At 34.5% G+C, this 26,343-nt stretch overlaps 4 protein-coding genes across 4 annotated transcripts; 1 reads left to right on the top strand and 3 right to left on the bottom strand.

Moving 5' to 3' along the window:
- Positions 1–75: 75 nt before the first annotated feature.
- On the bottom strand, positions 76–4,759 carry LOC145591416 (protein root UVB sensitive 2, chloroplastic-like). Its single transcript, XM_081647861.1, has 10 exons — positions 4,619–4,759; positions 4,381–4,515; positions 3,907–3,995; positions 3,731–3,815; positions 2,535–2,594; positions 2,351–2,444; positions 2,112–2,209; positions 1,604–1,783; positions 854–976; positions 76–761 (listed from the first exon to the last, which is right to left on the bottom strand). The coding sequence occupies exons 1-10, from the start codon at positions 4,628–4,630 to the stop codon at positions 330–332; spliced, it is 1,308 nt and encodes a 435-aa protein (XP_081503987.1). The 5' UTR covers positions 4,631–4,759; the 3' UTR covers positions 76–329.
- A 640-nt stretch (positions 4,760–5,399) lies between these two features.
- Positions 5,400–8,992, bottom strand: LOC145591407 (uncharacterized). The gene is made up of 7 exons (XM_081647851.1): positions 8,775–8,992; positions 8,585–8,679; positions 7,514–7,614; positions 7,032–7,101; positions 6,192–6,219; positions 6,047–6,104; positions 5,400–5,779 (listed from the first exon to the last, which is right to left on the bottom strand). The coding sequence occupies exons 1-7, from the start codon at positions 8,785–8,787 to the stop codon at positions 5,686–5,688; spliced, it is 459 nt and encodes a 152-aa protein (XP_081503977.1). The 5' UTR covers positions 8,788–8,992; the 3' UTR covers positions 5,400–5,685.
- Positions 8,993–11,374: 2,382 nt separating this feature from the next.
- Positions 11,375–14,196, top strand: LOC145604499 (actin-depolymerizing factor-like). The gene is made up of 3 exons (XM_081660386.1): positions 11,375–11,627; positions 12,679–12,944; positions 13,842–14,196. The coding sequence occupies exons 1-3, from the start codon at positions 11,613–11,615 to the stop codon at positions 13,990–13,992; spliced, it is 432 nt and encodes a 143-aa protein (XP_081516512.1). The 5' UTR covers positions 11,375–11,612; the 3' UTR covers positions 13,993–14,196.
- Positions 14,197–15,107: 911 nt separating this feature from the next.
- Positions 15,108–18,095, bottom strand: LOC145591398 (putative inorganic phosphate transporter 1-7). The gene is made up of 3 exons (XM_081647842.1): positions 17,935–18,095; positions 16,385–16,992; positions 15,108–16,235 (listed from the first exon to the last, which is right to left on the bottom strand). The coding sequence occupies exons 2-3, from the start codon at positions 16,960–16,962 to the stop codon at positions 15,227–15,229; spliced, it is 1,587 nt and encodes a 528-aa protein (XP_081503968.1). The 5' UTR covers positions 16,963–16,992; positions 17,935–18,095; the 3' UTR covers positions 15,108–15,226.
- Positions 18,096–26,343: the final 8,248 nt, after the last annotated feature.

Here is a 26,343-nt window from a genome sequence, read left to right as displayed (position 1 = left end):
TTGACTACAAATGCGCAAATTTTACAATCGGTTGTACTTAGTGACATTATTAGGTACAACCAGGTATATGGTACATGAGCGAAAAGAAAAGTGTATAAATATTGAACATAACAAAAAGGGTAAATGTTGCAAATTTTTTGTTATGACAAAATTTTTATGTATGAGTAATAGTATGAATAACACCCTAACAATAAATCTAGCAAAAATTAAAGATCGGAAAGGGATATGAGATTAAGAGAGTACTTCGTACTTAATAAGCCGAATTTTATCCCTTATGAAAAAATAAAATAAAGGCAGACATCAATGGGTTATTAGCAAAATATTGGAGATCACTGAGATATAAAACGGCTCCCAGTTCCATCAAGAAAACGATCTGTATGCCATCCTTTACCCTGCAGTTCAGATAGAAATTGGGGGAACACGCTCTCCATTTTCTCGTAAGCCTCAAGCAATACACTGGGGCTAAGACCATCGTAATAAGATTGCTCGATATTTGAAGCATATGCAGCAACTAACCACCCTCTTATAGCGTCTTCTCCAGTTGCCTTTTGCTCTAGCACCATGTCGGTCCAGTTGTTATTTTGGCTTAAAACAAACTTTTCTTCGGGAAATATTTCTTTCCATTTTAGGAATGCTGATGGTTTGCTAGCCTTGTGCAGAGCTCTTCCGACTAAAACATTTCCAGCATCTTCTATGAGACGCCCTGGAAATAGTAGGTCTTCCTTGTATCTGAGGTTAGCAGGAGTCGATATCTTACCCATCTGAAAATAAAAATGGAATTAATCAAATGACATGCTCTTAAAAGTCACTCAGAAGTTTATGAACAATGTAAAATTACAAGCAAAAGATCAACCTTTAGGAAATCAGCCACTAGCAAAGCGGTTCTTTGAGGATTTAATGTGTTGACAGGAACAGCTTTCATTTCTTCCACAACACTATATACATGCAAAACTGAAAGAAGGGGTGCAGCAATAACCTGTACAACAATCTTATATGATTAGACCACTGAACATCACAGATGAATGTAAAGAAAGAAGGCTTTGTTAATAATTAATACTTAGAGACTTCTCACTTGTACAAAGTTAAGCTTATCTTTCACTTCAAGTAATAAAACCCCACTTGTATATAAACAATCATATGTTATAGGTTCACACATTAGAAATCAAACATTTACCTAGAGATTCAGATTATCATTTCATGATGAAGAGATCCAACTAAAATTTGGTTAACTATACAGTTTATAATATGAACATATAATGATATAATTTCTACAAAAACCATTTTTGGCACAAGGGGCCTCTCACTCCCACAATTCCACGTCATTAATCTGTGGGAAGGGCTGGGTTGAAGTCAAATGTGACCAAGAGATATACTTCTCACATATTTTAGATTTTTTCTCATTTACTCATACTTGGATAGCAAATTTGGAATTGGGAATGACACCTTTTTTTTTTCTTCTCAATCCCCGCATTTTCCCTCATGCCCTCACAAATTTATTTTCATATATCAGGTCATAAATGTATCATATTTTGATTTAACGGAATGAGTTTTGAGTTACAAAAGTTTTCAGAATCTAACAAGCAATAAATATGGTGAATGTTACCTTTCCTTGAATGGATGAGCACACAGTGGATGCTAGTGTGATTCCTGCCCCCATTCCAATTACATTGAAGAGCGTTGATAAGGCCTCCCCTTTAGCAACGAGATCACTGAGGTTTCCTTCTTTTGCAAATGAAGAATATAGTGGCAATCTCGTGGCTCTAGCAGCAACAGTAGCCATTCCCTATCATGCAAAATGAGATAAAATTCCACTGTTAGTATGTAATGTGAGAAGAAGATTCAAATGGCTCAAAACGAACTTTTGACATAATATAAAATATCCCCCAGCAGCAAACAAATAAGAAAAAGAAAACCTCAACAACTCGAATGGCTTGGATGCTTTTACATAGAAGATATAAGCACACTTACAAGTTACAACTGAAAAAGGAGAAAATACCCAGAGATGCTAACAACTCATTAAACAAATTCTGTTTCACTTTCCAAATTAGCTTTACTATTCCGGATAGTTGAAATTCATTCATACGTGGAAATAGAATAAATAAATAAAATACCTTTGCAAAATTTCCAAGGCCGGCCATTTCAAGAAAAAGATGTGGGCATATTGGAGACAAAACTTCCAAGCCAGTGCCGAAGTCATACAGAACATCAGCTGAAAAATGTGGAGCCAAAAAAAATACGCGTCAAACAGAAAGCATAGAAAAAGCTTAAAAATTAAAGTACCAGATATGCTTTAAACTAAGGTGCAAAACTATATCAATTCAAGCGACTTGTTGTGAGGATGTGAGCTAACCAAAAATTCTCCACCGCTTTGGTTCTGAATCCATCCTAGCACCAAGATTGCTGCAAATTAGCTTCCCAACGTGCTCCATACCATCTTTCAGTACCTATAGGCAATTTACATTATAAAAGGTAAAACACATAGAACTTAAATTGCTTCTACAATAAAACAGGGATTCTGAAAGATAGTAGCTCACCCAACTAACTACAGTTGCTTGTGCAGGTGTTGGCCGTAAGCCTGCAGCAAATAGCAGGGACTGCAGAAGAGTAAGAATTTGATCATAGAAACATGCATCAGGGTGCTCATCTAATATTAAGCACATTATAGTACACTGAAACACAACTGCCTTGACACCCAACCAGAAATAAGGTTTTTCAAATCAACTATACATAAATGTGGCAAAGGTCAACCCACCCACGCAAGCCAACCCACCCCCACAACCCCCCCCAAAAAAAAAAAAAAAACAAAAAACAAAAAACAAAAAAAAAAACCTCAGAGCTCTAGTAAAAGGGTTGACAAGGTACAACAATTGACCTTTTGTTGTTGTTGTTGTTGTTGTTGTTGTGTGTGTGCGGCGGGGGTGGAGATCAAGATTGAAGCATTATGGATTCCCCTAAGTCCTAACCCATATCACATAGTTATTCCTCGAACAGCGTATTGAAAGTTAAATAGTTCAACACTACAATTATAGGCTTCAAGACAAAAAACATGCAAGGGTGAGTTTAGTTCAGAATATTCCAGTTCACATATAAAATTTAAACCGGATTATAAATTTTAAGAGAAGTGGAATGGATTTTAAACCATTCTATAATTTATTTTTCCCCATTGTTTGGCTCACTTTTTCGTCCACTATGATATATGCTCTTGCTTACTTTTTCAAACATTCTTTTTTCTCTCTCGTTGTGTCTCACTCATACACACATAGTTCATCTTTCTCTCCTAATCTCCTGTTGTTTTATTTTCTATCAAACATTAAATTTCTGCAGAAGAAGAAACCTCAATTTCTATCATATCTTAAATTTTTTACAGTTGCTTCGATTTCTACCAAAATTCCGTTATCTCTCAGGAAGGGGATCTAAAAGCTAAGGGGAGTGGTAGGGTTTACTTCATTTGGCAGTCAGGCTTATAGAAAAAGAAATATTTACTTTTAACCAAACATCATAGGGATATAAACTTTTTCCAAATCACAAAACAAGGTATGAAAATTCCTTGACAAACTAATGGGAATCAGAGAGCCTCACACTTGATGAATTACATGCCCCACTTAGTTCAGTTAACATATCACGGTCTATCAGTTTCAAGCCATAATCATAGTAGTATGATAACAGGTTTTAATTCTACACATTGCAATAGGCTTAACAGAGAAAACAGTAAGGATTAAAAGGAGATGACCTGAGTCGAGAGAACAGACAATGCTGCACTGGTAAAATGTTGTAGAGCTCGAAATTGCGTATACCTACCATAACCCTCATTCACACTGCACCATCAAAAACATCAACCACATTTCCAAGTCAATAATGCTTGCCTTTCAGAGAAACAATTAAAAAACCAAATCAATTACATCCCACCTATATGGATATCCAGAGGGAAAGAATGTATTGAGGAAGGATTCAGTCACCCTTTTAACCACAGGTCTTGAATCCTCAAGCATTTTTACCTTAAATAAAAACCCAATATAATAGCAACTTAGCATTAAATACAGAAGAAACAAAGCAATAAAGAACCCTAATTCTAATAAATCAAGAGACTGAAATCAAATTACACATTTTACAAGCCCTACCTTCAAAAATTGAATCAAAATTTCCCAATTTTCAGCTCAAATCAACACAATCCATTATAGTACTAAATTACCCATATCTTCAAAATTCCAAAACCCAAAAAACTAAATTCTTCAAATTTCCAACACACCCACTATACTTCATGAATATATCAGAATATAGAATCAAAATTAGCAGAAACTTGACCCTCAAACACCACTTTTTTCCAGCAATTTAGAAAGAACAAAATTTGAATGTTAAAACCAAGAAAAGAGAGAAACTAACAGAGAAACGACCATCTGGGTCGAATTGAAAATGGCGAGAGATATTCTCGGATGTTTCAACCCACCAAATAGGACCCACTTCTTCAACCTTCTGCAACTTCTGGGGTTCTTTCCTCTGCATTGTTGGTAATTTTTCCTAAACCCACAATCAAAAAGTTAAGAATTAAACTAAATAATCAAAGCTTAATTGAAAAGGGGTTGAATTGAAAACTTCCATTGATGAACACATAACTACATACCAGCAAGTTCATTTTCAACAGCTAAAAGTTCCCAAGAGAAAAAGTGAGAGAGAGAACAGATAAATGTGGACTTTGTATTGTTATGGGCAACTCTTTAATTTGGATTTGGCCCGATTTGATAATTTGGTCTAATAACTAATGGGAGAAACCAAAACACAAATCGTTGTGTTTTGTCACTAATTTGTCATTTTTTTTGTGAAAATTAATTTGCCCATTTTAGGTTAACAAAATTTTCCAACACCCCTATATATATATTCAAAACACCTAAAAATATTCATTAGGATAAAATAAATTATGCTAGGAGATAAATTTATCATAGTTCCTTGTTAAATTTGATACTCTGAGTAGACAAATTAACTAAGACCAATGTATTTTACGGAGTAGAATTCCAAAAGGTTAGTGTTAAAGTTCTGAGTTTATAAGAAAATATGCACATGTTTTAAGTTTTTTCCTCTCAATTTTTTTCCACTTAATTAATACGGAGTAGAATAATTAGACTCCCATATAATACAACAAACACTACTCTCGGATAGTCAGACCCTCTCTTTGTTCTTTTAACACCCTTAGCCTTAAGTCAATAACTTTCAAGGGAGTTTGTTAAATTCATCTATAAACCCAAGTTCAGCTGATATTAGGTACATTTAGGAAAGTATGATCCATTGTAATTGAGCAACAAAACAGGGAATCAAGTTTAGTTTGTTTGGCCTCACTGCTCTCTACACAGCTTTGCCCCATGCTTAAGTTAGATTAGAAACCGTTCGCTTGTACTCCGACTAAACCAGACCAAAAACTAAGATCTCAAACTTTCTTTACCAGGAAAATTACTTCAATTCCTCTGATTTACATGTACATCAGAGACTGTACTCCCCCATCCCCACCAAAAAAAAAAAAAAAAAAAAAGACTTGCAGTATACATTGGCTGCTGTATTCAGATGGATCAGTGATACATAGGTCCTTGTTTGATGGTATACGCTCCTCTATCATATCATCTGCTTTAGCATTACGCTAGAAAGTGTATGAAAACATCAGCTAGTAGATCTTTCTTGTAGTAGACTAGTAGTAAACCGCTACATTTCAGCATCATCATCATAATCGAAATCCTGATCATTATGTTTGATTCTTTTTCCTTCTCTAGCTCCTCTGCCTTTCTTCGGTTTGCCCCTGTAATTTGAACAGATAAACCTCTTCATTATTTTAAAAAGATGTAGCATATATTGACTTTATGAATATAAGTTGCAGTATTGTAAAGATCATGAAGTTGCAATGAATGCGAATCATCTAATTCTAACTTCTATAAAAGACACATGACACGAACATTACAAACAAAACATAATATGTAGATGTGATTTGTGAATAGCAATACAACCCAAGAATATACCACATACATTTATACCAGCTATTCCTATTCATGATAAAAGTAGCACTTACTGTCCATTTCCGACCACACCCATTCCCCTGTATCGACCTGGACCTTCCAATCTTCCATCTACCAACATACGCAGCAAGCATCAGAATATGATTTAAGAAATTCTGATGGGAAGAAAATTTCTCATATGACAGATGAAAAGCACACCTTCTCTTCCATATGCTTGTTCTTCTGCCTACAGTGGAACCAGCAAATAAACATAACAAGATGATTAGTGTGACCATCAAAATAGAACAATACTATAAAAAATATCCTATACATGGGTCTGAGAGACGAATATAATTCCTGAACAAAGGCTGCATGAAGGAGAAATTGTCATTCTATCTGACATTATGATAAATAAATGAAACACACAATCTGGAATCATTTTTATTCTTCTGCATGACTTCAAAAGATCACATACATAAGTTCTTAAATTAATTCTTATTGCTGATGATAAACTTAATAAATTTGGGCTGAATAACATAACTAATGATGATGACGATATAACACAGCTAATTATCACCACAATGCTAAAATAATTGACTAGATCATCAGAGTTACATGGTAAAACCTACGCTGTATCATTTCTAGCTCATGCTAACACCTAAAATAAACAATAATCTGTATTACTCAAACAAAAAACTTATATATTTCGTAGAATTTTTATATTTCTCTTAAATGCTAACAATACATCCATCATAGTTCCCAAATGAATAGATGCTCAAAACACAGGAAACTGAGAATCAGTGGAGTATTGTGTTCACCTAGATCAATCTCACTAGTGGTTGGCTAATGCAATAGTTCTAGTAACTGAATTCCATTCAGTATTTCATCAGATTACTTTGGAGGAAAATATTTCACACACGAGATATCTTGTATCAAGGTCCAGCCAAACAGATGAGAAATAGCGAGGTCTCTCTAGTCATATCTCAGCACTTCATCAACAAGAGACATTCAAGACAAACAAAAAAACATGCTACCACATGTAAGATGCAAAATACATACTGCTGGTGAGGTAATTGAAGATAAAGAAAATAGCCTGTCTTCCGGTTGAAACTTCCTGGACCTCTTCAGCCTAAACATAGAACCAGGAAACATTATATACACTGATACACATCTACTATTAGTGAAAAGATCTCCTTCAATGACCAAATTAATGAAGTTTCCTATACATTGATTTCAACATGAATAATTACAAAAAGCAAAAGGAACTATAACAAACCACATACTGCCACAAAAAATTTCATATTTAAACTTATGCTGATATTTCAGAAAATTGTTAAAGCTTCACTCTTTAAGAGACAAGAAATTCGACTTAAAGCAATCATTTAATGATAACAAATCAGATTTCAAACTCTTGTGTTATATGCAACAAAAAACAAAGTGCCATTTGTATAAGCATATTGTAATAACATCAGTCATTAAGTATATTCCAGTAAAGAAGGAGCTGAAGATGAAAGATATTGGAAAAGAGTTCGGGGATGTACAGTGTGGTACTCTTTGATGTCGATAAGAACCCATCGTAACCTTTCAATACATTTCCACATTGGCTAGGGTCCTGTAAATAAGTTGTCTCCATGTCAAAGACCTGCACTTGCAACAATACACTTGTCACAGTTCGAGTCTCAATGGATGATGAGAGCAAAAGAAAGAGGAATGATTATATCATCATATACCAATCAAAGCAGCTTAACAATCTCAAATTTCTTTCTTTTGTAAAACATCCTTTCCACATTGTTGCCATATCATGAGAAGCATACTCAGGTATGATTATATTATTACTGGTATATACCAATCAACGCAGCTTGGCTTAAGCATTCCAATCTATGAAGACACGGTTCAGTATTTTATTGAGGTCTAATATATTGAAAGTGTTGGCATGTAAGAGCTCACAAAAGCACTTCATGGTGGGTGATGATTAAAACCCTTTTCTTTCTTATAAAATCCAATGCCAACTACTAAAACTTCAAAATCAGCAAATGCATAAACAAGCAGTTACAATATTTCACAATGTAAGAGCTCATAAAAGCACTTCTTGGTTCCTACACCGCGATAAATCTACATAGCCAATAAACCCAGTACAGAAAGATAGGATTCATATTCCAAAGATACATTCTTGAGTCTTGAAAGTGGACACATCAATCCCACAAATTTGAAGGCACAAAGCACCTTCAATGACAATGAAGTACCTCATTGATCATTAAAAAAACCTAGTCATTTGACAACCCGAATAGCCAAAATTACTTGCAGAAGAATTTAGTGGCAAGGTTTTTAAAATACAGAATCCTCAAACAGCAAAGAAAATAAAGCACAAAATACATAATAGATACAAATTCTTAATCAATTGAATCCATTCACTTGCTGATCAATATTATGTAAATCAAACCTATTGGATTAGTTCATGTCAGACAATTGATCCTGGCAATTAGACTGAAATCATATTTTTTTAAAAATCCCAGAAAAACCCATAATTTCACTGATTCAATCAACTTGAACAAACAACAAAACAATCAACACAAACCCCAGAAATCATACAATGTGGGATTTGGGGAAATCACCTGTTTCTCAATGTTTCTGAGTTCTTCATGAATCTTAGCTCTTTTAGTCAAAAGAGAAGCCAAAACTGCAGATGGGTTTGTAGGATTTCGGTGCCCTAACAAGACAAGAACACCCATTTAAATCTAGAATTACAGAAAAATTATGAAAATAAAAGAATAGAGAAATAGGGTTCATCGAGTTTGATCTTACCCTCTGACTCCATAAAGGGTACTTTTTAGCGGGGAAAATTTGAAAAACAGGTAGAAGATCAGAGCTTTCTCAAAGGTTGTTTTTTGTTTCGTAGTACCATGTAAATTTATGATCAATATCAACTTGCTAGGGCACTCTAAACCGGTTTCGAAACGCCTTTCAAAAGTGGAATTACCCCTAATTTCTTGGGTTATTGACTATAGCCCAACTCAACTTTATGGTCATGGGGTATGGCCGTGTGGGTGTGTTATGTTGGCCGTTTTAGATATGGTATATAAAATGTGTTTATTTAGTGTATTATTTACGGGGTTAATAAACAATGAGGTTTGACATGAATTTTATAGAGTAATTGACATTGTGTATATAATAATTAGTAAAATTTGTTACCAGAGACATAATGTATATGAAGAGAAGGTAAACTTATTGCATGAGATACAATGGTGATTTACTTCTGTTGATAGCGTAATTGAGTTTAGAATTTTTCTTGAGAGCGTAAAAAATGTTGGGGAATTTAAGTCATCAAAGTTTTGTTTTCTGATTCCTAAAAAAAAAAATAAAAAAAAAAAAAAAAAAAAATCTTTCTCATTGATGATAGAAATATAGTTAAGGAGTTATTTTATAACCTTTAGAGAATTAAAGAGGCTCTTAGTTGCTGAGTGTGGTGTAGTAGAACCACTACTACCTCACTTTATAACAATTGATATAAAAAAATAAGTCATTCTTTTTCTATGAGGGAAAAAAAATTCCAATTTAATTGTCCTAGATCACGCAATAATTACTCTTTACAAAAAAATCTAAATATTTGATGAACATCGAGAAAGACAACGTACATAAAATTATAAATATTTCATGAAAAAAAAAAAAACCTTATAACAAAAATGATCTTGCTAACGAACGTCCCGGGACGATGGATAAACATTTAATATATTACCTAAAATAAGATTAATTTGGGAAAACATGACAAAATCACGCATCGATCAGTGTAATTAATGTTAATTTTTAATTCAAACTTTTTATTTTTTAGCTAGCTTATCTAATGCCCATAACATGCCCACGGAGCGTTCGTTAGCTTTTGCCTGACAAAAAATAATTAAAAATCTATAATTTATTTTTTAAAGGGTAAAGGACGGTGGGGGGACTTCATCAATAATAATTTGTTGGGTAGCAAGCATCCATTTGCAAATTGCAAAACTAGATCATTATTTTCTGGTCCTATGGCCATGTTACCTACTCGTATACCTCATACTATAGCGTTATTCCAACGCACCGCCCTCTTTTTTTTCAAGTCAATTCTAAATTTCATAATAACATTTTAATAATATCAATCACCCACTAAGGTCAAATGTAGCTTGGCAGCATCTTTTAAGAATTACATCAGCAATTACGAATTACTATTATTGTACCCTCGATTGATTAATTAATCTTCATCTAATCTACTCACCCTTGTTAACACTTACCAATAAAGTCAAATTGTATCATACGAAGTATATACTACGGAGTAGCAACATAATTCTCTCAAAAATATACTATGGAAAGTTCGACTCACTTTGCATTTGTACGGTTTTTAATGAACATCTTTGATTATGTATAACTTTGGTTATGTATAAGTAAAAATTCCAAAAAGTTTATATTTGAAAAATTTATCATTAGGGGAATCTAATAAGATCAAATTAGTAATTTATTTAGATGGTATAAATCATAAAATATGGTCAAAAGTTATTTTATTTTGACCACGTGAATAGTAAGTGAGTCGAACTTTCAGAAACGGAGGTAGGATATAATTTAGATTAGTCGTAAGGAAGGAAGACCACAAATTATGAAATTAAGAGTTTAACTTTTTAAATCCCTTGACTACATCACTAGATAGTAATCTTTGAGCAGTAGGACGGAGTGTCTAAAGATTGTATAGCTTTAATTTCTCATTATAGGTTAAATGAAATATAATTGGAGAAAGATTAGATTGTATAGAATTATTATTAGAGTAAGCATATGTGATATATTGTGTTATTTCATGCCAATGAAGGTTGAAAATTAAACTGATTGTTTGATGTGATTTCTCAATTATCTATTTAATAAAAAATTTATATCCGTAATAGTACATACTTCTTTAATCGTATTATATTAACTACTCAAACGGCGTGCCTTAGCATAAGAGTAAAATTATTTGCAAAATTCTTTTGAAAAGAAAAAAAATTATGAATAAAGATACTTCTTACCAACTTTCATTGTGAATAAATTGGTCAAGTCATCCTATTATCCTAGACTAGTTCAACAAAAACAAGCCATATAATTGTTCTTTTCCTCTCAACTTTGCCAACTCTAATCTATGAGTCTATGATCATATTCTCTTCACATAATATCTACTACACTTAAAGTTATTTCATTTGGCTAAGCTAGTTTTATTTGTAATCAAATTAAAAATAATTTTTCTGATCAAAATTTATTTTATTGATTTAATATTATATTTGTTCAATAAATAACCGATTTTTAACAATTTTTGTCTATTTTTTTTCTTAAGGTAAATTAAACAAGACCTAAGCAATTATAAATACCGTTAACGCGTTAATGACGGTTAAGTTGATAACCCTAAAGTAAGACATCCCATTGTTAATAATTCTTCACTAGAAAGAAAGAAAAGAACAAAAAGAAAGAACCTTTTTTCAGTCAGTTTTTGGACACTCCACGACACCATAAAATTCTCAATTTATTTTGTTTTCTTTCAACAACCAATTTCCCTCCAGTTTATCACCAATCCTTTAAACCCCATTTCTCTCTCTAAAAATTCTAACTTTCGTGCGATTTTGGTGTTTCCTTTCAATCTAAGCAACTTCATCAACCATGTCTTTCAAAAGGGTATTCACTTTTTTATATGCTGAATCTTTAATTCTTTGCTTTTACTTTCATGGGTAATTTTTTGTTTTTGCCTCCGATTAAGTATAATTTCCATGATTTTGAGTTGATTATTCTCAATTTTATTGGATTTGTGGTCTGATTAATTATGATTTTGATAATTTTATGTGAAAAAATTTAGGCTTGATTTATTATTAATTTTTTTTTATTTGATGCAAAAATTTAATTGATATACTTCAATTTCAACCATTGACCATTTTGCTAGTATTCCCATTTCTTGTGTTATTCATTCTTGCTGAAAGATGATTTTTTTTGGGGCCTTCGATGTTTGTCAGGCGAGTAATCTGCGTAAAAATTAATTTTACAAAAAGCGAAATTTTGGTTTGACTTTTTTACCATTCAGTTGAAATTTTTGCCCAAATTACCAATTTATTTGTTTTTGATTGAAATTTGAGATCTCTGTGAACTTTGGCTGTGATTTCCTGTGAATTTTGAGCGATTTAATTGACAAGTTTTTCTTTGGTAGTGAATTACACAATTTTGATTATGCTTAGAATATGTGTTCTCCATTTTCGCCTCAAAAAAAAAATAAAAAATAAAAAATAAAAAATCAAGGTGTCATATTATTTTACATCGTATTACAGAACAATGACATTCGAGTTGATTTTGAAAGCTGAAATTGGGACTTATAAGTTTTAATAAGAATTCTTACAATTTGTATTGTCAAGTTTGTATTTTGATGGGGTATGTGCTTTGTGTATGTTCATCATGAGGTTTTAACTCTGCTGCCTTACGAAAAATTGATTGCTACGGGTGATGATTGACATTGCTATCCTGTGATTTTCGAGGGCAGCCTTGCTGAGTTGATCAATTTTAGATAGTGTTTACGCGATTAGTTTCACCCGAGGCTGAATTTTTTTAGCATACTCTTGAGTGATTAAGTCTAGCCCATTTTATGTTTCAATGTTGTTGGATTTTGATAGCAATTGGTCTATTGTTCTTATGGAATCATCTAAGGTTCAGAAAGTCTGATCATAGTTTTGTTTTGTAACAGTCTAACTCTCTGTCTGGATTGTCTATCGCGGACCATAGCAAAGATGCATTCCTAGAACTAAAGAGGAAGAAGGATCATCGCTACGTTGTATTCAAGATTGATGAGAAGAAGAAAGAAGTTGTAGTTGAGAAGACTGGCAATCCAGCCGAAAGCTATGATGATTTTTTGGCTTCTTTGCCAGAAAATGACTGTCGATATGCAGTCTTTGATTATGATTTTGTGACATCTGACAATTGCCAAAAGAGCAAGATTTTCTTCTTTGCATGGTTAGCTCTTTGCCTGATTTCTTTTCTTCAGTTGCATATTCATTCCCTTCAATTATTTGATTATTGAATCTGCATCTTTGAATCAATTTTGTGAAATATACATCGACTTTTGATTCGTCAAATTATGATGATACTAAGATAAATGCCCTGGTGATGCTGATTCTGTTTCATACTTCGGAATTTCGGATGTCAAGTATATATGTTGCTGCTATTATATGTATATAGTCTATATACATGAACTCTGGAACTGGATTGATTTATGAATGTCTGATTTATTACTGCTAGCAATTTCCTGGAGTGTAGTGTTAAGCCTTAAACAATAAATGAGTAGAGATCAGTGGTTGAACCCCTGGCTTCCATCAGTTCACAACTTAGCTCGTCCTGGGTTCAAGGCTCCTTTCCCCCGTCCCCTGAACATTATTCCTCACTAGCCACCTTCCGCAGGCCACCTTGAGATAGGGATTCAGTGAGGGGGGTAATTTTGCACCTGACCTGGAAAAATAGTGTTAGGCTATCTCTATCAGATAGTCAGATACTGCATAGTTTGTTTATTTGCGCTGATCTTACTGCGTATGATTGATTTGGCCCAGAAAAACTATGTTTTTACCCAACAGCTTCATTAGAATCATGACCTCTGATCTACTGTTTTTGAAGTTCCATGCTCAAGCTTTGTTATGACATAAATTGCCATTTCTTCTAGAAATTGTCTAATTGCCAAAGTAGTTAGACAACTAATAAGAATATACTACGTAAATATTTGTTGCCTGACTATTAGACAATTAGTTCAGCTTATTTTTTTTTTATTGATTGTTGAGTAGCAGAAGTGCAGATCTTCTGATTCTGACTTTCAGAAGAAATTTTGTAGCATGATCATTTACATGTTTTATCTATTTGTAGGGCTCCTTCAACTTCTCGTATACGTGCCAAGATGCTGTACGCCACATCAAAGGAGAACTTTAAGCATGAGCTTGATGGTGTACATTATGAAATTCAGGCTACTGACCCCTCGGAGATGGATCTTGAAGTGCTCAAAGATCGTGCACATTAATCAATTAGAATTTATAAAGCGATAATTCTTTCTGACGAAGAAAAAACTCGAAAACAGGTCTGACGCTTGAAGCTTATAGGCTGTTGCTGTTGTGACATATATACTGTTGTTAGCCTGTATTGCTTGTCAGACAAGGGCAAGTTTACTGACTTGTAAACTATTGATGATCTAACTCTTGGAAGTTATAAATGTTGTTATTCCAGATTTCCAGTAATCCAGTTTTTTATGCATAGATTGGGGCATCAACTAGGGTGGCAATATTTTAAGAAGTTTATAGCTCTTTACCTAGGGAAGAGCTGATTATCATCAGCTCAACCCAACTCGAGTCAGATCAGACTAACTTTAAGGTGGTGTTGGGCTTGAGTAGACTTTCTATTTTAATGTCTCATCTGTAGGACTGTTTTGGTCAGGTATGGTTTTCCCGGTATTGGACTGACAGTTTTCAGCCTTATCCCTCGACATGAAACTGGCCAACTCTTTGTGTCTCAAAGCATGGGTGATTGACGAGGCATTAGGTTTTATATCAACGCCATCCCCTTGGCAAACTTAGAGCTTCAAATACTTCTTTCTTGGCAAACTTAGAGGAAACCTAGTAGAAACATGTCTCTGAAGTATCACTATGAGGTTCTAAAGATTGTTTTCTTGGTTTACAGTTGACAATGTATATGAAGTGATTCTTATTTTATTAAGGGCTCGAAATGTTTCTACACATTAGAAATTAATTGCTGACGAATAAACATGATTTTAGCAAGAGCATAGCCTGATATCAGATACTCCTGCCTTTGTCGCTGCTAATTGAAAGCAGCTAGGTAACAAATGTTTTACCACTTGATTCTTTTTTCCTTTTTCTTGCTAGTTTTTAAGGCGTTAAGAGATTTCCTTGACTCTTCTTTACAAATAACCATCAAAACCTCGCAGTTCTGAACTGAAAAAAACAGCAGACCTGATAGCGAAACTCATCAGTATTTAAAGATCAGCACATTGAACCTGTATCTGTAAGTTGCAATGGCTGACATTATAAAATAAACATGCAATGATTTTCAACAAACCAAACACGATAGATTCCTTCACAACCTACTTAAACACTCATCACAATTTATGCAACAATGTAGCACACCCAACACAACTAATGTCATAGAGAACTAGTGCCTGAGAAATAAGAAAGAAACATTGATCACACTACAGTAGACATTGGGAAACTGATCTTAAACTACACTAGAAATCCCAAACAAACTCAAACTATGGATGGTTCTTCTTCCTCCTCATCTTCATTTTCCCGCGAGATTTCTTCTAAAGATTTCCCCTTCGCCTCAGGCACCAAGAAGGTAAAGAACAGCCCTAGTAAGTTGATCACACCTAGAACAATGAGAGAGTTTTTCACTCCAATGCCTGGAGGGTAACCTTGGTCTGTCTTTGTTGGGTCAGTATTCTGAGCCAAGTATAAGAACCCAAACGCGCCAATTATGGCACCTGCCTTCCCAGCGGCAGCTGATATCCCATGACAAGTAGATCTTAGCCGCGCAGGGAAGATCTCTGCAGGGACCACAAATGTGGTAGCATTGGGACCAAAGTTGGCAAAGAAGAAGGTTAAGGCATACATCATGACAAACCCAATCCTGTTCTCCGGGTGAGTCCAATGGTTGTAAGGAATTGCAAGGGCAAACATGAACACGGTCATCATGGCAAACCCCAAAATTTGGATAACAAACCGCCCAATCCTATCAATGAGGAAGACAGTGAACCAGTATCCAGGAACAGTACTGCATAACGCAATCAAAGTCTGAGCTCGAGCAATCTTATACACCTCTTGGATCGCGTTCATTGATTTAGCAGCAGGGATCCACCCCACAGCACTAAAGATATCCTTCTGAAAAAGATTCTGACTGTAAAACGCAATGTCAAGTAAGAACCAGGTACTAGCAGTTCCTAGTAAGTGCAAACCATGACGTCGAGCAAACTCCTTGGAGAACAAACCCCAAACGGTCTTTGTCCCCAACTTCTCCACCCCTTGAGGCTGCTCCTCTTCGATCTCCTGATTCAATACCTTCCCCATGTCAGCTGCCGCCTGCTTAGTATTCTTTGCAACAAGCGCGGTATACCTTGCAGTCTCAGGCATCTTCATTCGCCAGTAGTATGTCATAAGTGCTGGTAATGCTCCAACCATTAGTATAATCCTCCAAACGAAGTCTGCTTGTGGAATTGTGGACTTAATTGGATCTTCTTCATACGATGGAGCTGGAAACCTATGACATATATAACAACCATTTTCAAGTCAGATTGATTAGATACTTTGTTATGTAACAACATACTTTCTTAAAAGTTTGTCAGCAATTTTTTCATGAACATTATTGTTTATCAGCAGACTGATGTTAATGTGTACAAGTATACGTACCTAGCATCGAATGCAGCAGAGATCAAAATAGCAAATATACCACCAGAAAGGATCCCGAACCCCTGCATAGCAAACACGGCTGCAATGAACGCACCACGAGTCTTCTTATTAGCATACTCGGACATGATGGTGGCAGATAAGGGGTAATCCCCACCAATCCCAAACCCAAGCCAAAACCGAAAGAAGCAAAGGGTGACCATCACAGTATTCGGGTTACTCCCAAAGGAGAGACCTGAGGCCACAGAGCATAGACACATGAGCATTAGTGTTAGTCCATAGACCTTTTTTCGGCCCAGCTTGTCACCGAGCCAGCCAAAGAAGAGTTGCCCGGCTAGAGTCCCTACTAAGGCTACTCCATTGATAGCCGAGGAGTATCTAGGGGGTAACGTGCCCGGCTTCTCTGAGCCGGGCACGTGAAAATAAACCCGTCCTAGGAGTTTTGTCACTAAGGATATACAAAACAAATCGTAAGCGTCCGTAAAGAAGCCCATCCCTGCTATTACAATCGCCGTAAAATGGTACCATTGTGTCTTGGCTACATCTAACGCATTTAGGACATGTAATTGATCCTTAGCCATGACACTTTAATCTTCCTCTGTTGTTTTCCCCTGAAATATAATCCAACGAGTAATTTTAGTTACAGAATACAGGCATGTGTATATGTATATATAATGAATACTTGTTACATACATTGTACACAGACGATTAGTTAAATTCATTTCACACGACATAATATGAAACAAACAACTCCGTCCTAGTCTCCACACACTATACACTCGAATGTAACATAAAACCGTTAATTAACAACTTTGAAAAGTAGAGTATATATTATTGTTTTCAGTGTTCTAGAAAAGGTTGGATATTTACTTTTCATATATCATAAGCATAAAATAAAATTCATAAAGTGTAAGCAAGTACTCGTGAGAATATCAAAACCTGGCCTACTACACTTTACTTATTCGTGTGCTCCCACATGGAACAAAATAGCCAAATACGAACAAATTCTATGAGGCATAAATTTGATAATTTGTTACGTATAGAATATAAATCTAGCCTGTACAAGCACGACACTAAAATCCATAGTTATTAGCACGATTCCATGATCAATAGGTGAGATTATGGATGAACAAGTATAAATCTTTAATTTTATCGTGATTCCATGATTAATAGGTGAGATTATGCATGCATATTTAATAGTTCAGTCAAAAGACTCCAAACTCGAAACACTTGTGAATCAAATCATAATGTTAAAAGAAATTATCAATAAGTATGATTCAATCCTTAAAATGAATAATGAAACATCTTAATCTTCATTCTCCCAAATAATTGGAAACTTGAAATTTTGTACTTTAAACATCATTCATTTGTCACATCACAAATATACATGTAACGACAAATCAAAGATCTCATTTTTTAACAATATATATTAACACATCATCATATTAAACAATTCAATATAATACAATATAAATATAATAAATCAAGAAGTAACTCTACAAATTATTAAGAATATTAAATATTAAATATTAAATATTTAAAATAATACAAACCTGAAATAAATTTGTTAGTCTAAGGTTGCTGAGTATGCTGACGTACAGCTTCCAAATAGTCTGACAAAAATAAGTGAAGAAAAAAAACAAAAGAAAGGGTTAGATCTTAAAATAATGTGTTTTTTTTTTTTAAAGGTTTAGTTTAAAACAATTTAGTTTGATTTATGTGATGGGGAAAAGAGATGGGAGAAGAGGACAACGCAGAGATGTATATTTATATGAGAGATGATAGTTGCCAAATTTCAGGGCTTAATTAACAACTTCAAATGGTATCTTCCACTTAGAGTTTAAAGGATATTCCCTTCTTTCTCGTTCTAATTAGTCAACCTAATTAAGTTACCACCTATTGCTACGCAATCTCTCTTTCCTTTTCGCTCATGTACTTATTTTTCCGCTTTTTGGTTATATGTTATGATCGACTGATTAAGTGACATATTGTTTATATCGTACGGATAAGTTCCATAATGTTTATAAAAAAATGATATTAGAGTATAATATCATTTGGTACACGTTCTTATGTTGTTTATGTTGTAATGTTAGTATGCGCACCTAAATTGACATCACACGTATTAGTATTATTATGTAAAATTTATGTGAATCAAATATTTTATCAGAATTATAACAGACGTACATATATACAAGACTTAACAGATGGAGTACATGTAGGTCCATGAATATGGTCAAGTTCCTAAGTGAAATTAATGTTTTTATTATCATGGTGATTTTGTACCGTCTTTAGTGGCAAGAAAGAGATTATTTTGCTAGATAATGTGAAGTTTGTTGCAAAGTTAGGAAATAGGGATAAAATAATGAATGCTGGAGCATCTGAAAGGAATAAACTCCTCCAGTTTGCTTATTGCAGTAATTTCTTTAATTGCATTAGTAATGTGAGGGGGAGATTGAGAGAGTAAAAGAGAGGCTATCAATGTGACATGTCACACTAATTTTTGTTTTTTAAGGGATCGGAACAAAAGAAAAATAGTTACCAAGAGATGTCAAAAGTTGACCCGATTCGAAATACCGACTCAAACCCGATTATTAACCGACCCATCTGAACCCGAAAAAATGGTGACCCAAACCCGACCTGACCCGACTTGAAACCAACCTTAGACCCGAGTATGTGAGACCCAAACCCGAACTGACCTGGATGACCCGACCCGAATGTAACCCGTAAATTATTGACCTAAACCGAACCCGACATGAACCGAAATTGACTAAAACCCGTTTTAACCCCTCAAAACCCGAATTTAACCCGACTTGTTACTAACCTGACCTGAATTCAACCCGATCCATTCCTAACCCGACCCGAATTTAACCCAACCTGTTACAAACCCGATCTGAAATCAACCCGACTTGTTATTGACTTGACCCAAATTTTACCAGACCTATAATAACCTGACCCAAAAATTCAACCTGATCTGTTACTAACACGACTTGAAATCAACACGACTTGTTATTGATCCGACCTAAATTCAACCCAAATTGTTCCTGACCCGAATCAAATCACCTTAAATGCAATTTAGACCACCTTATTATTGATGATCAAATCATTTTGTCTAGGGAGACCAAGTCGGTCCAGGCCAGCAAAAGAAAAGAGCATCATCCTCAAATTTAAGAGTTAAATATAATATATATTTGTTGTATGGTCAAAAGAGATAATTATCTTCCTAAATTATAGACTATAGTTCCCTAGTATATTGCCATATATATTATAGTCAAAGGAAATAATTAGCTTGATAAAAATGATAATTATCTATTTATATTTAGTTAAACCCAAATATGACCTCACTTGGAAATGACCCGACCTGATTGTAACCTGCAAATTATTGACTTAAACACAACCGACTTGAATCCGAGAATGATCGACTTGAAAATGACCCAACCTGATTATAACCCGCAAACTATTGACTTGAATCGAACCGACTTGAACCCGAGAATGACCCGACTTGAAAATGACCCGACCTGAATATAACCTGCAAGTTATTGACTTGAACCAAACCCGACTCGAACCCGAGAATTACCTTAATATGTTTTAACCCGAATTAAACCCGACCTATTGTTCACCCGACCCAAATGTAACCCGACTTGTTATTAAACCGACCCAAACCCGATAAGAAGTATTACCCGACGTGACCCGACTAAAGCATGACCCAACCCAAACCCGACCCGCATAGGTTATGGAATTAATCCGAATTGACCCGACCCGAGTTGATCCGACCCACTCTTATCGAACCAAACCCGACCCGTTTACCCAAACTGACAGCTCTACCCGAAACCTCCAAAATATCTCAAAAAGCGTGGATATTAGTATTCAATTTTGGGAATTTTTTACTTTTATAACCCGGAAATAAAATTTGTCGAAATGTTTACCATGGTCCCTAACACCCTCCGAAAGTCCAATTGGTCGGGTGGAACCATCCAATTTGCCTTTAAACGACCAATTTACCGGTTTACAACTTGCACCGATTTCATTAATTCAAGCCTACCACGAGCATTTATGACAACAAATAATGACTATATATGGTTCCAAACGGCATTATATGACTCCGGGATGTATCCCCTAAAATCTCAATGTTTTTCGACACCGGGCCCCGAAACATCCGAAATTTCTCAAAAAGCGTGGATATTAGCCTTCAATTTTGGAAGTTTTGACTTTTTTTTTTCGCCCGGACATTAAAATTGCCGAAATGTTTACCACGATCCCTAATACCCTCTGGGAGTCCATTTTGGTAGGTGGAACCATCCAATTTGCCTTTAAACGACCAATTTACCGGTTTACAACTTGCACCGATTTCATTAATTCAAGCCTACCACGAGCATTTATGACAACAAATAATGACCATATATGGTTCCAAACGGAATTATATGACTCTGAGATGTATCCCCTAAAATCTCAATGTTTTTCGACACCGGGCCCCGAAACATCCGAAATTTCTCAAAAAGCGTGGATATTAGCCTTCAATTTTGGAAGTTTTGACTTTTTTTTCGCCCGGACATTAAAATTTCCGAAATGTTTACCATGATCCCTAATACCCTCTGGGAGTCCATTTTGGTAGGTGGAACCATCCAGTTTGCCTTTAAACGACCAATTTACCGGTTTACAACTTGCACCGATTTCATTAATTCAAGCCTACCACGAACATTTATGACAACAAATAATGATCATATATGGTTCCAAACAGCATTATATAACCCCAAGATATATCCCTTGAATTTCAAAACTTTTCGACATCAGGCCCCGAAACCTCCAAAATTTCTCAAAAAGTGTGGATAAATTTTGAAATTTTTTGACTTTTTTCGCTCGAAAATAAAAGTTGCCGAAATGTTTACCACGGTCCCTTATACCCTTTGGGAGTCCAATTAGGTGGGTTTTACCATCCCATTTGCCTTTAAACAACCAATTTACCGAATTACAACTTGCACCTATTTCATTAATTCAAACCTACTACGAATATTTATGACAACATATAAAAATGATCATGTATGGTTCCAAACGGAATTATATGGCCCCGAGATGTATCCTTTAAAATCTCAAGCCTTTTCAATACCGGGCCCCAAAACTTCAAAAATTTGTCAAAAAGCGTGGATATTAGCCTTCAATTTTGGAAAATTTTGACTTTTTTCGCCCGGGAAAAAAAAATCCGAAATGTTTACCATGATCCCTTATACCCTCTTGGAGTCCAATTGGGTGGGTAGAACCATCCAATTTGCCTTTAAACGGCCAATTTATCGAATTACAACTTGCACCGATTTCATTAATTCAAGCCTACAAAGAACATTTATGACAACATATAATAATGATCATATATGGTTCCAAACGGCATTATATGACCCCGAGATGTATCTCTAAATTTTTATTTCTTTTCGACACCGGGACCCGAAACCTTCGAAATTTCTAAAGAAAGCAAGGATATTAGCCTTCAATTTTGGAAATTTTAACTTTTTTCGCCCGGAAATAAAAACTGCCGAAACGTTTACCATGATCCCTAATATCCTTCGGGAGTCCAATTGGGTGGGTGGAACCATCTAATTTTCCTTTAAACGACCAATTTACCGGTTTAAAACATGCACCGATTTCATAACTCAAGCCTACCACTAACATTTATGACAACAAATAATGATCATATATGTGTCCAAAAGATATTATAAGACCACGAGATGTATTCCCTAAAACTTCAAGACTTTTAGATACCGGGCCCCGAAAACTCCAAAATTTCTCAAAAAACGTGGATATTAGCTTTCAATTTTTTAATTTTTTGACTTTTTTCGCCCGGAAATTAAAATTGTCGAAATGTATACCATGGTCCCTAATACCCTCCCGGAGTCCAATCGGTAGGTGGAACCCACCACTTTGCCATTAAACGGCCAATTTACCGATTTACAACTTGCACCGATTTCATTAATTCAAGCCTACCACGAACATTTAAGACAACATATAATGATTATATATGGTTCCAAATGGCATTATATGACCCTAAGATGTATCCCCTAAAATCTCGAGTCTTTTCATCAACGGGCCCTGAAACCTCCAAAAATTTTCAAAAAGCGTGGATAATAGACTTCAATTTTAGATTTTTTTATTTTTATTTTTTTCGCCCGGAAATAATAATTGACGAAATGTTTACCATGGTCCCTAATACCTTTCGGGAGTCTAATTAGGTGGGTGGAACCATCCAATTTGCCTTTAAACGGCTATTTACCGGTTTATAACTTGCACCTATTTCATTAAACCAAACCTACCACGAACATTTATGAAAACATATAATGGTCATATGTGGTTCTAAACGTCATTATATGATCTCGAGATGTATTCCTTAAAATCTCAAGGCTTTTCGATACCATGCCCCCGAAACCTTCAAAATATTTCAAAAAACGTGGATAAAAGCCTTTAATTTTGGAATTTTTTGACTTTTTTCCGGCCGGAAATAAAAATTGCCGAAATTTTTACCATGGTCCCTAATACCCTCCGGGAGTCCAATTGGGTGGGTTAAACTATCCAATTGGCCTTTAAACGGCCAATTTATCGGTTTACAACTTGCATCGATTTTATAAAATCAAGCCTACCACGAACATTTATGACAACATATAATGATCATAAATGACTCCAAACGGCATTATATGACCCCGAGATGTATCCCCCAGAATTTCAAGGCTTTTCGACACCTGTCCCCGAATTCTCCAAAATTTCTTAAAAAGCGTGGATATTAGTCTTCAATTTTGTAATTTTTGACTTTTTTTCGCCCGAAAATAAAAATTGGAGTAATGTTTACCATGAATCCTAATACCGTTCTGGAGTCCCATTGTGTGGGTGGAACCATCCAATTTGCCTTTAAACGGCCAATTTACCGGTTTACAACTTGCACCGATTTCATTAACTCAAGCCTACTATGAACATTTATGACAACAAATAATGATCATATATGGTTCCAAACGGAATTATATGGCCCCCAGATGTATCACCTAGAATTTCAAGATTTTTCGAGGGCCCCGAAACCTCTAAAATTTCTCAAAAAGCATGGATATTAGTCTTCAATTTTGGAATTTTTAGAACTTTTTTCGACCGAAAATAAAAATTGCCGAAATGTTTACCATCGTCCCTAATATCCTCCAGGAGTCCAATTGAGTTTGTGGAACCATCCGATTTGTCTTTAAACGACCAATTTATTGGTTTACAAGTTGCACGGATTTCATTAACTCAATCATACTACGAATATTTATGACAACATATAATGATCATATATGGTTCCAAACATCATTATATGACCCCGAAATGTATCCCCTTAAATATCAGGATTTTTCTACAGTACACTAGGCTCTGAAACCTCCAAATTTTTTCAAAAAACATGGATATTAGCCTTTAATTTTTGATTTTTTTTTACTTTTTTTCGCCCGAAAATAAAAATTGGCGAAATGTTTATCATGGTCTCTAATACATTTAGGGAGTCCAATTGGGTGTGTGGAACCATCCAACTTGCTGTTAAACGGCCAATTTACCGATTTACAACTTGCACCGATTTCATTAATTCAAGCCTACCACGAACATTTATGACAACAACTAATGATCATATATGGTTTCAAACACCATTATATGACCCCGAGATGTATCCCATAGAATTTCAAGACTTTTCAACACCAGGCTCCGAAACCTCCAAAATTTCTCAAAATGCGTGGATATTAGCCTTCAATTTCGGAATTTTTTGACTTTTTTTTGCACGAAATAAAAATTTCCGAAATGTTTAACATGGTCCTTAATACCCTACATAAGTCCAATTGGATGTGTGGAACCATCCAATTTGCTTTTAAACATCCAATTTACCGGTTTACAACTTGCACTGATTTACCGGTTTACAACGGCCAATTTTTTTGTCCCATTGCAAAAAATGGGGTCAAACTTCCAAAATCTTGAATATAAATTCTCATTAATCGATAAGAGGTAATATAGTCATGTGCGATCTTATTGGATGGATTCGTCTCATTTTATATTTTATTAATACCAAGTTTTTATAATTTTTACGCGTATAGAAATTAAATAGAATTATTTACGTTACAAGATGCGTCTTGAAGACCGTGCAAAGTTCAATGGGGCAAAAAAACAGGGACAGAAGGTCAAAAGGGAGTACTTTATCTCACAAAATCCTTCTATTACATACTTCGTATTATGAGTAAAGAATGTACTACCTTCGAAGAGTGCACATAAAATATAGACTAAAGAAACTAAGGCCATTGGCCATACTTTACCCTCTTTGTTGGTAGTCCTGGGCCATACTTTACCTCATAAAATCCTGGATCCACCACTAGGTATAGCTTAAGTGGTTAGAGCATCCTTCTCAATTCTACTAGATCCTGAAATCGATTCTCAATTTCTCATCACTCGCTTTTGTGGCTCTCTAAACACCAAAAAAATACATATAGATAGTATGTAGAAGACTTGACATTATTTCATACTTCCCTTTCATCATATTACTAAGTATCTGTATCTCTCTCCATGTAGAAAAGTTCAATTTGAATCCATGTGCCTGCCATAAGTTTTGTTGTTGACTCTTGCAATGTATCATTAGGCATTAGCCCCAAACTCAAGGGCCAAAATCAAATAGTTAAAGTTGAGGTTCCTAGATTAATCTACATGTAATGTAAAATAAAAGAGAGAATAATTTACTCTTATGTTTTAGTATTATTTTAACCTATTAAGTATATCATTATGATTTCTTTGAACTTTCAAAACACTAATATATTGAGTATTTGACCATTGATAATACTAGTGCGTACAATAATCTTTTGTTAAAAGTTTTTTTTTTTTAGAATTTATACTTTTCAACAACAATTATTAGATATGGGAGTTCGAGGAAGCTCCTTCAAAAGGCCAACTAAAAAAGATTTTTCTTCACCTTTTTTCATGTTTGTAGTTGGACCAACATATATTTTAATGATTTAGCTAAGGATAGTGCTTTCTTTTTGGTGCGGTCCATATTGATGGCCCAATTAATACATTCCGTATTATTCAGAGATTTTGCCATAGATTTAGAAATTCAAATTCAATTTCTAAATCAAGTTCTTTTTCTTTCAAAAAAGAAACTCAATTAAAAAAAAAAAAAATTTATATCAGTTTACAGCTACAATAAATTCAATTAAAGTATGATAATCCCGTAAAAAAAATTAAAAATAGTAATAAATTAAAAAATAAAACTTTATGTATCATAAAATTGAATAATGATTATTTTGAGTTATCTGTTGCCTACTATGCACAATGCATTATTATATTTTTGTAGAGTTTTCTAGGCATATTCGACTAAATTTTGCCTTCAATTTTTAAAGATTAACACTTTTAAGCATGTAGCATTAATTTTGGTAATAATGGGCATTGTTTGTAAAATCTTGAATCCTCCTTGACATTTTCACTTTACAATCATGTAACAATTTTCGTTGTTTGAATGTTTAACCATTGTTATATTAGAACTATTAATTGATGAATATATATTTATATATAATTGATAAAAGAAAGATGGTATATAATTTTAAGCGTTGAATGTCAAGATGGTTCACAAGTTTGCAACCCTAGTAGGTAATTATCCTTCCCATTGTTTGATTTCAAATCTCACGATATATATGGAGTTTGAGCTCTATGACTTTGATCAGTCTAGGACTCCTGGCAATAGGATCTTACCTAAGTGCACTAAAAAAAACTCCACGAGACATCGAATAATAATAAGTCACAATTTATGAATAAAGTAGACAAATAATGAAATTCAATTGCAAATATTAACTACTATTCAAAATCACAACTAACTAAACTAGTTGACATATAATCATTGGCAAAACATTACCATCTTTCAAAATCTATGTAATTGCATCAGTAGTTTATAGTCGCTCTCTAATCTCTTGTCTCTTCCATACATAACTACATAAGTCTTT

This window comes from Chenopodium album, chromosome 2 (assembly GCF_948465745.1).
Source record: "Chenopodium album chromosome 2, dcCheAlbu1.1, whole genome shotgun sequence".
Classification (NCBI taxonomy): domain Eukaryota; kingdom Viridiplantae; phylum Streptophyta; class Magnoliopsida; order Caryophyllales; family Amaranthaceae; genus Chenopodium; species Chenopodium album.
Note: the sequence above shows the minus strand (reverse complement) of the source record. Positions and strands in the feature narration are given on the sequence as shown.

What these genes read in the sequence shown, in the direction of transcription:
- LOC145591416 (XM_081647861.1), bottom strand. An exon ending in ACCCAGATGGTCGTTTCTCT is followed by an intron (nt 3,996 to 4,380) that starts GTTAGTTTCTCT and finishes TTTTTATTTAAG; the next exon opens with GTAAAAATGCTTGAGGATTC. An exon ending in TGTCTGTTCTCTCGACTCAG is followed by an intron (nt 2,595 to 3,730) that starts GTCATCTCCTTT and finishes ACTCTTCTGCAG; the next exon opens with TCCCTGCTATTTGCTGCAGG.
- LOC145591407 (XM_081647851.1), bottom strand. An exon ending in TCAGAAACATTGAGAAACAG is followed by an intron (nt 7,615 to 8,584) that starts GTGATTTCCCCA and finishes TTGCAAGTGCAG; the next exon opens with GTCTTTGACATGGAGACAAC. An exon ending in ACAAGCATATGGAAGAGAAG is followed by an intron (nt 6,105 to 6,191) that starts GTGTGCTTTTCA and finishes GTATGTTGGTAG; the next exon opens with ATGGAAGATTGGAAGGTCCA.
- LOC145604499 (XM_081660386.1), top strand. An exon ending in AAGATTTTCTTCTTTGCATG is followed by an intron (nt 12,945 to 13,841) that starts GTTAGCTCTTTG and finishes ATCTATTTGTAG; the next exon opens with GGCTCCTTCAACTTCTCGTA.
- LOC145591398 (XM_081647842.1), bottom strand. Translation starts at nt 16,962, where the DNA reads ATGGCTAAGGATCAATTACATGTCCTAAATGCGTTAGATGTAGCCAAG. An exon ending in TCTGCTGCATTCGATGCTAG is followed by an intron (nt 16,236 to 16,384) that starts GTACGTATACTT and finishes TATATGTCATAG; the next exon opens with GTTTCCAGCTCCATCGTATG.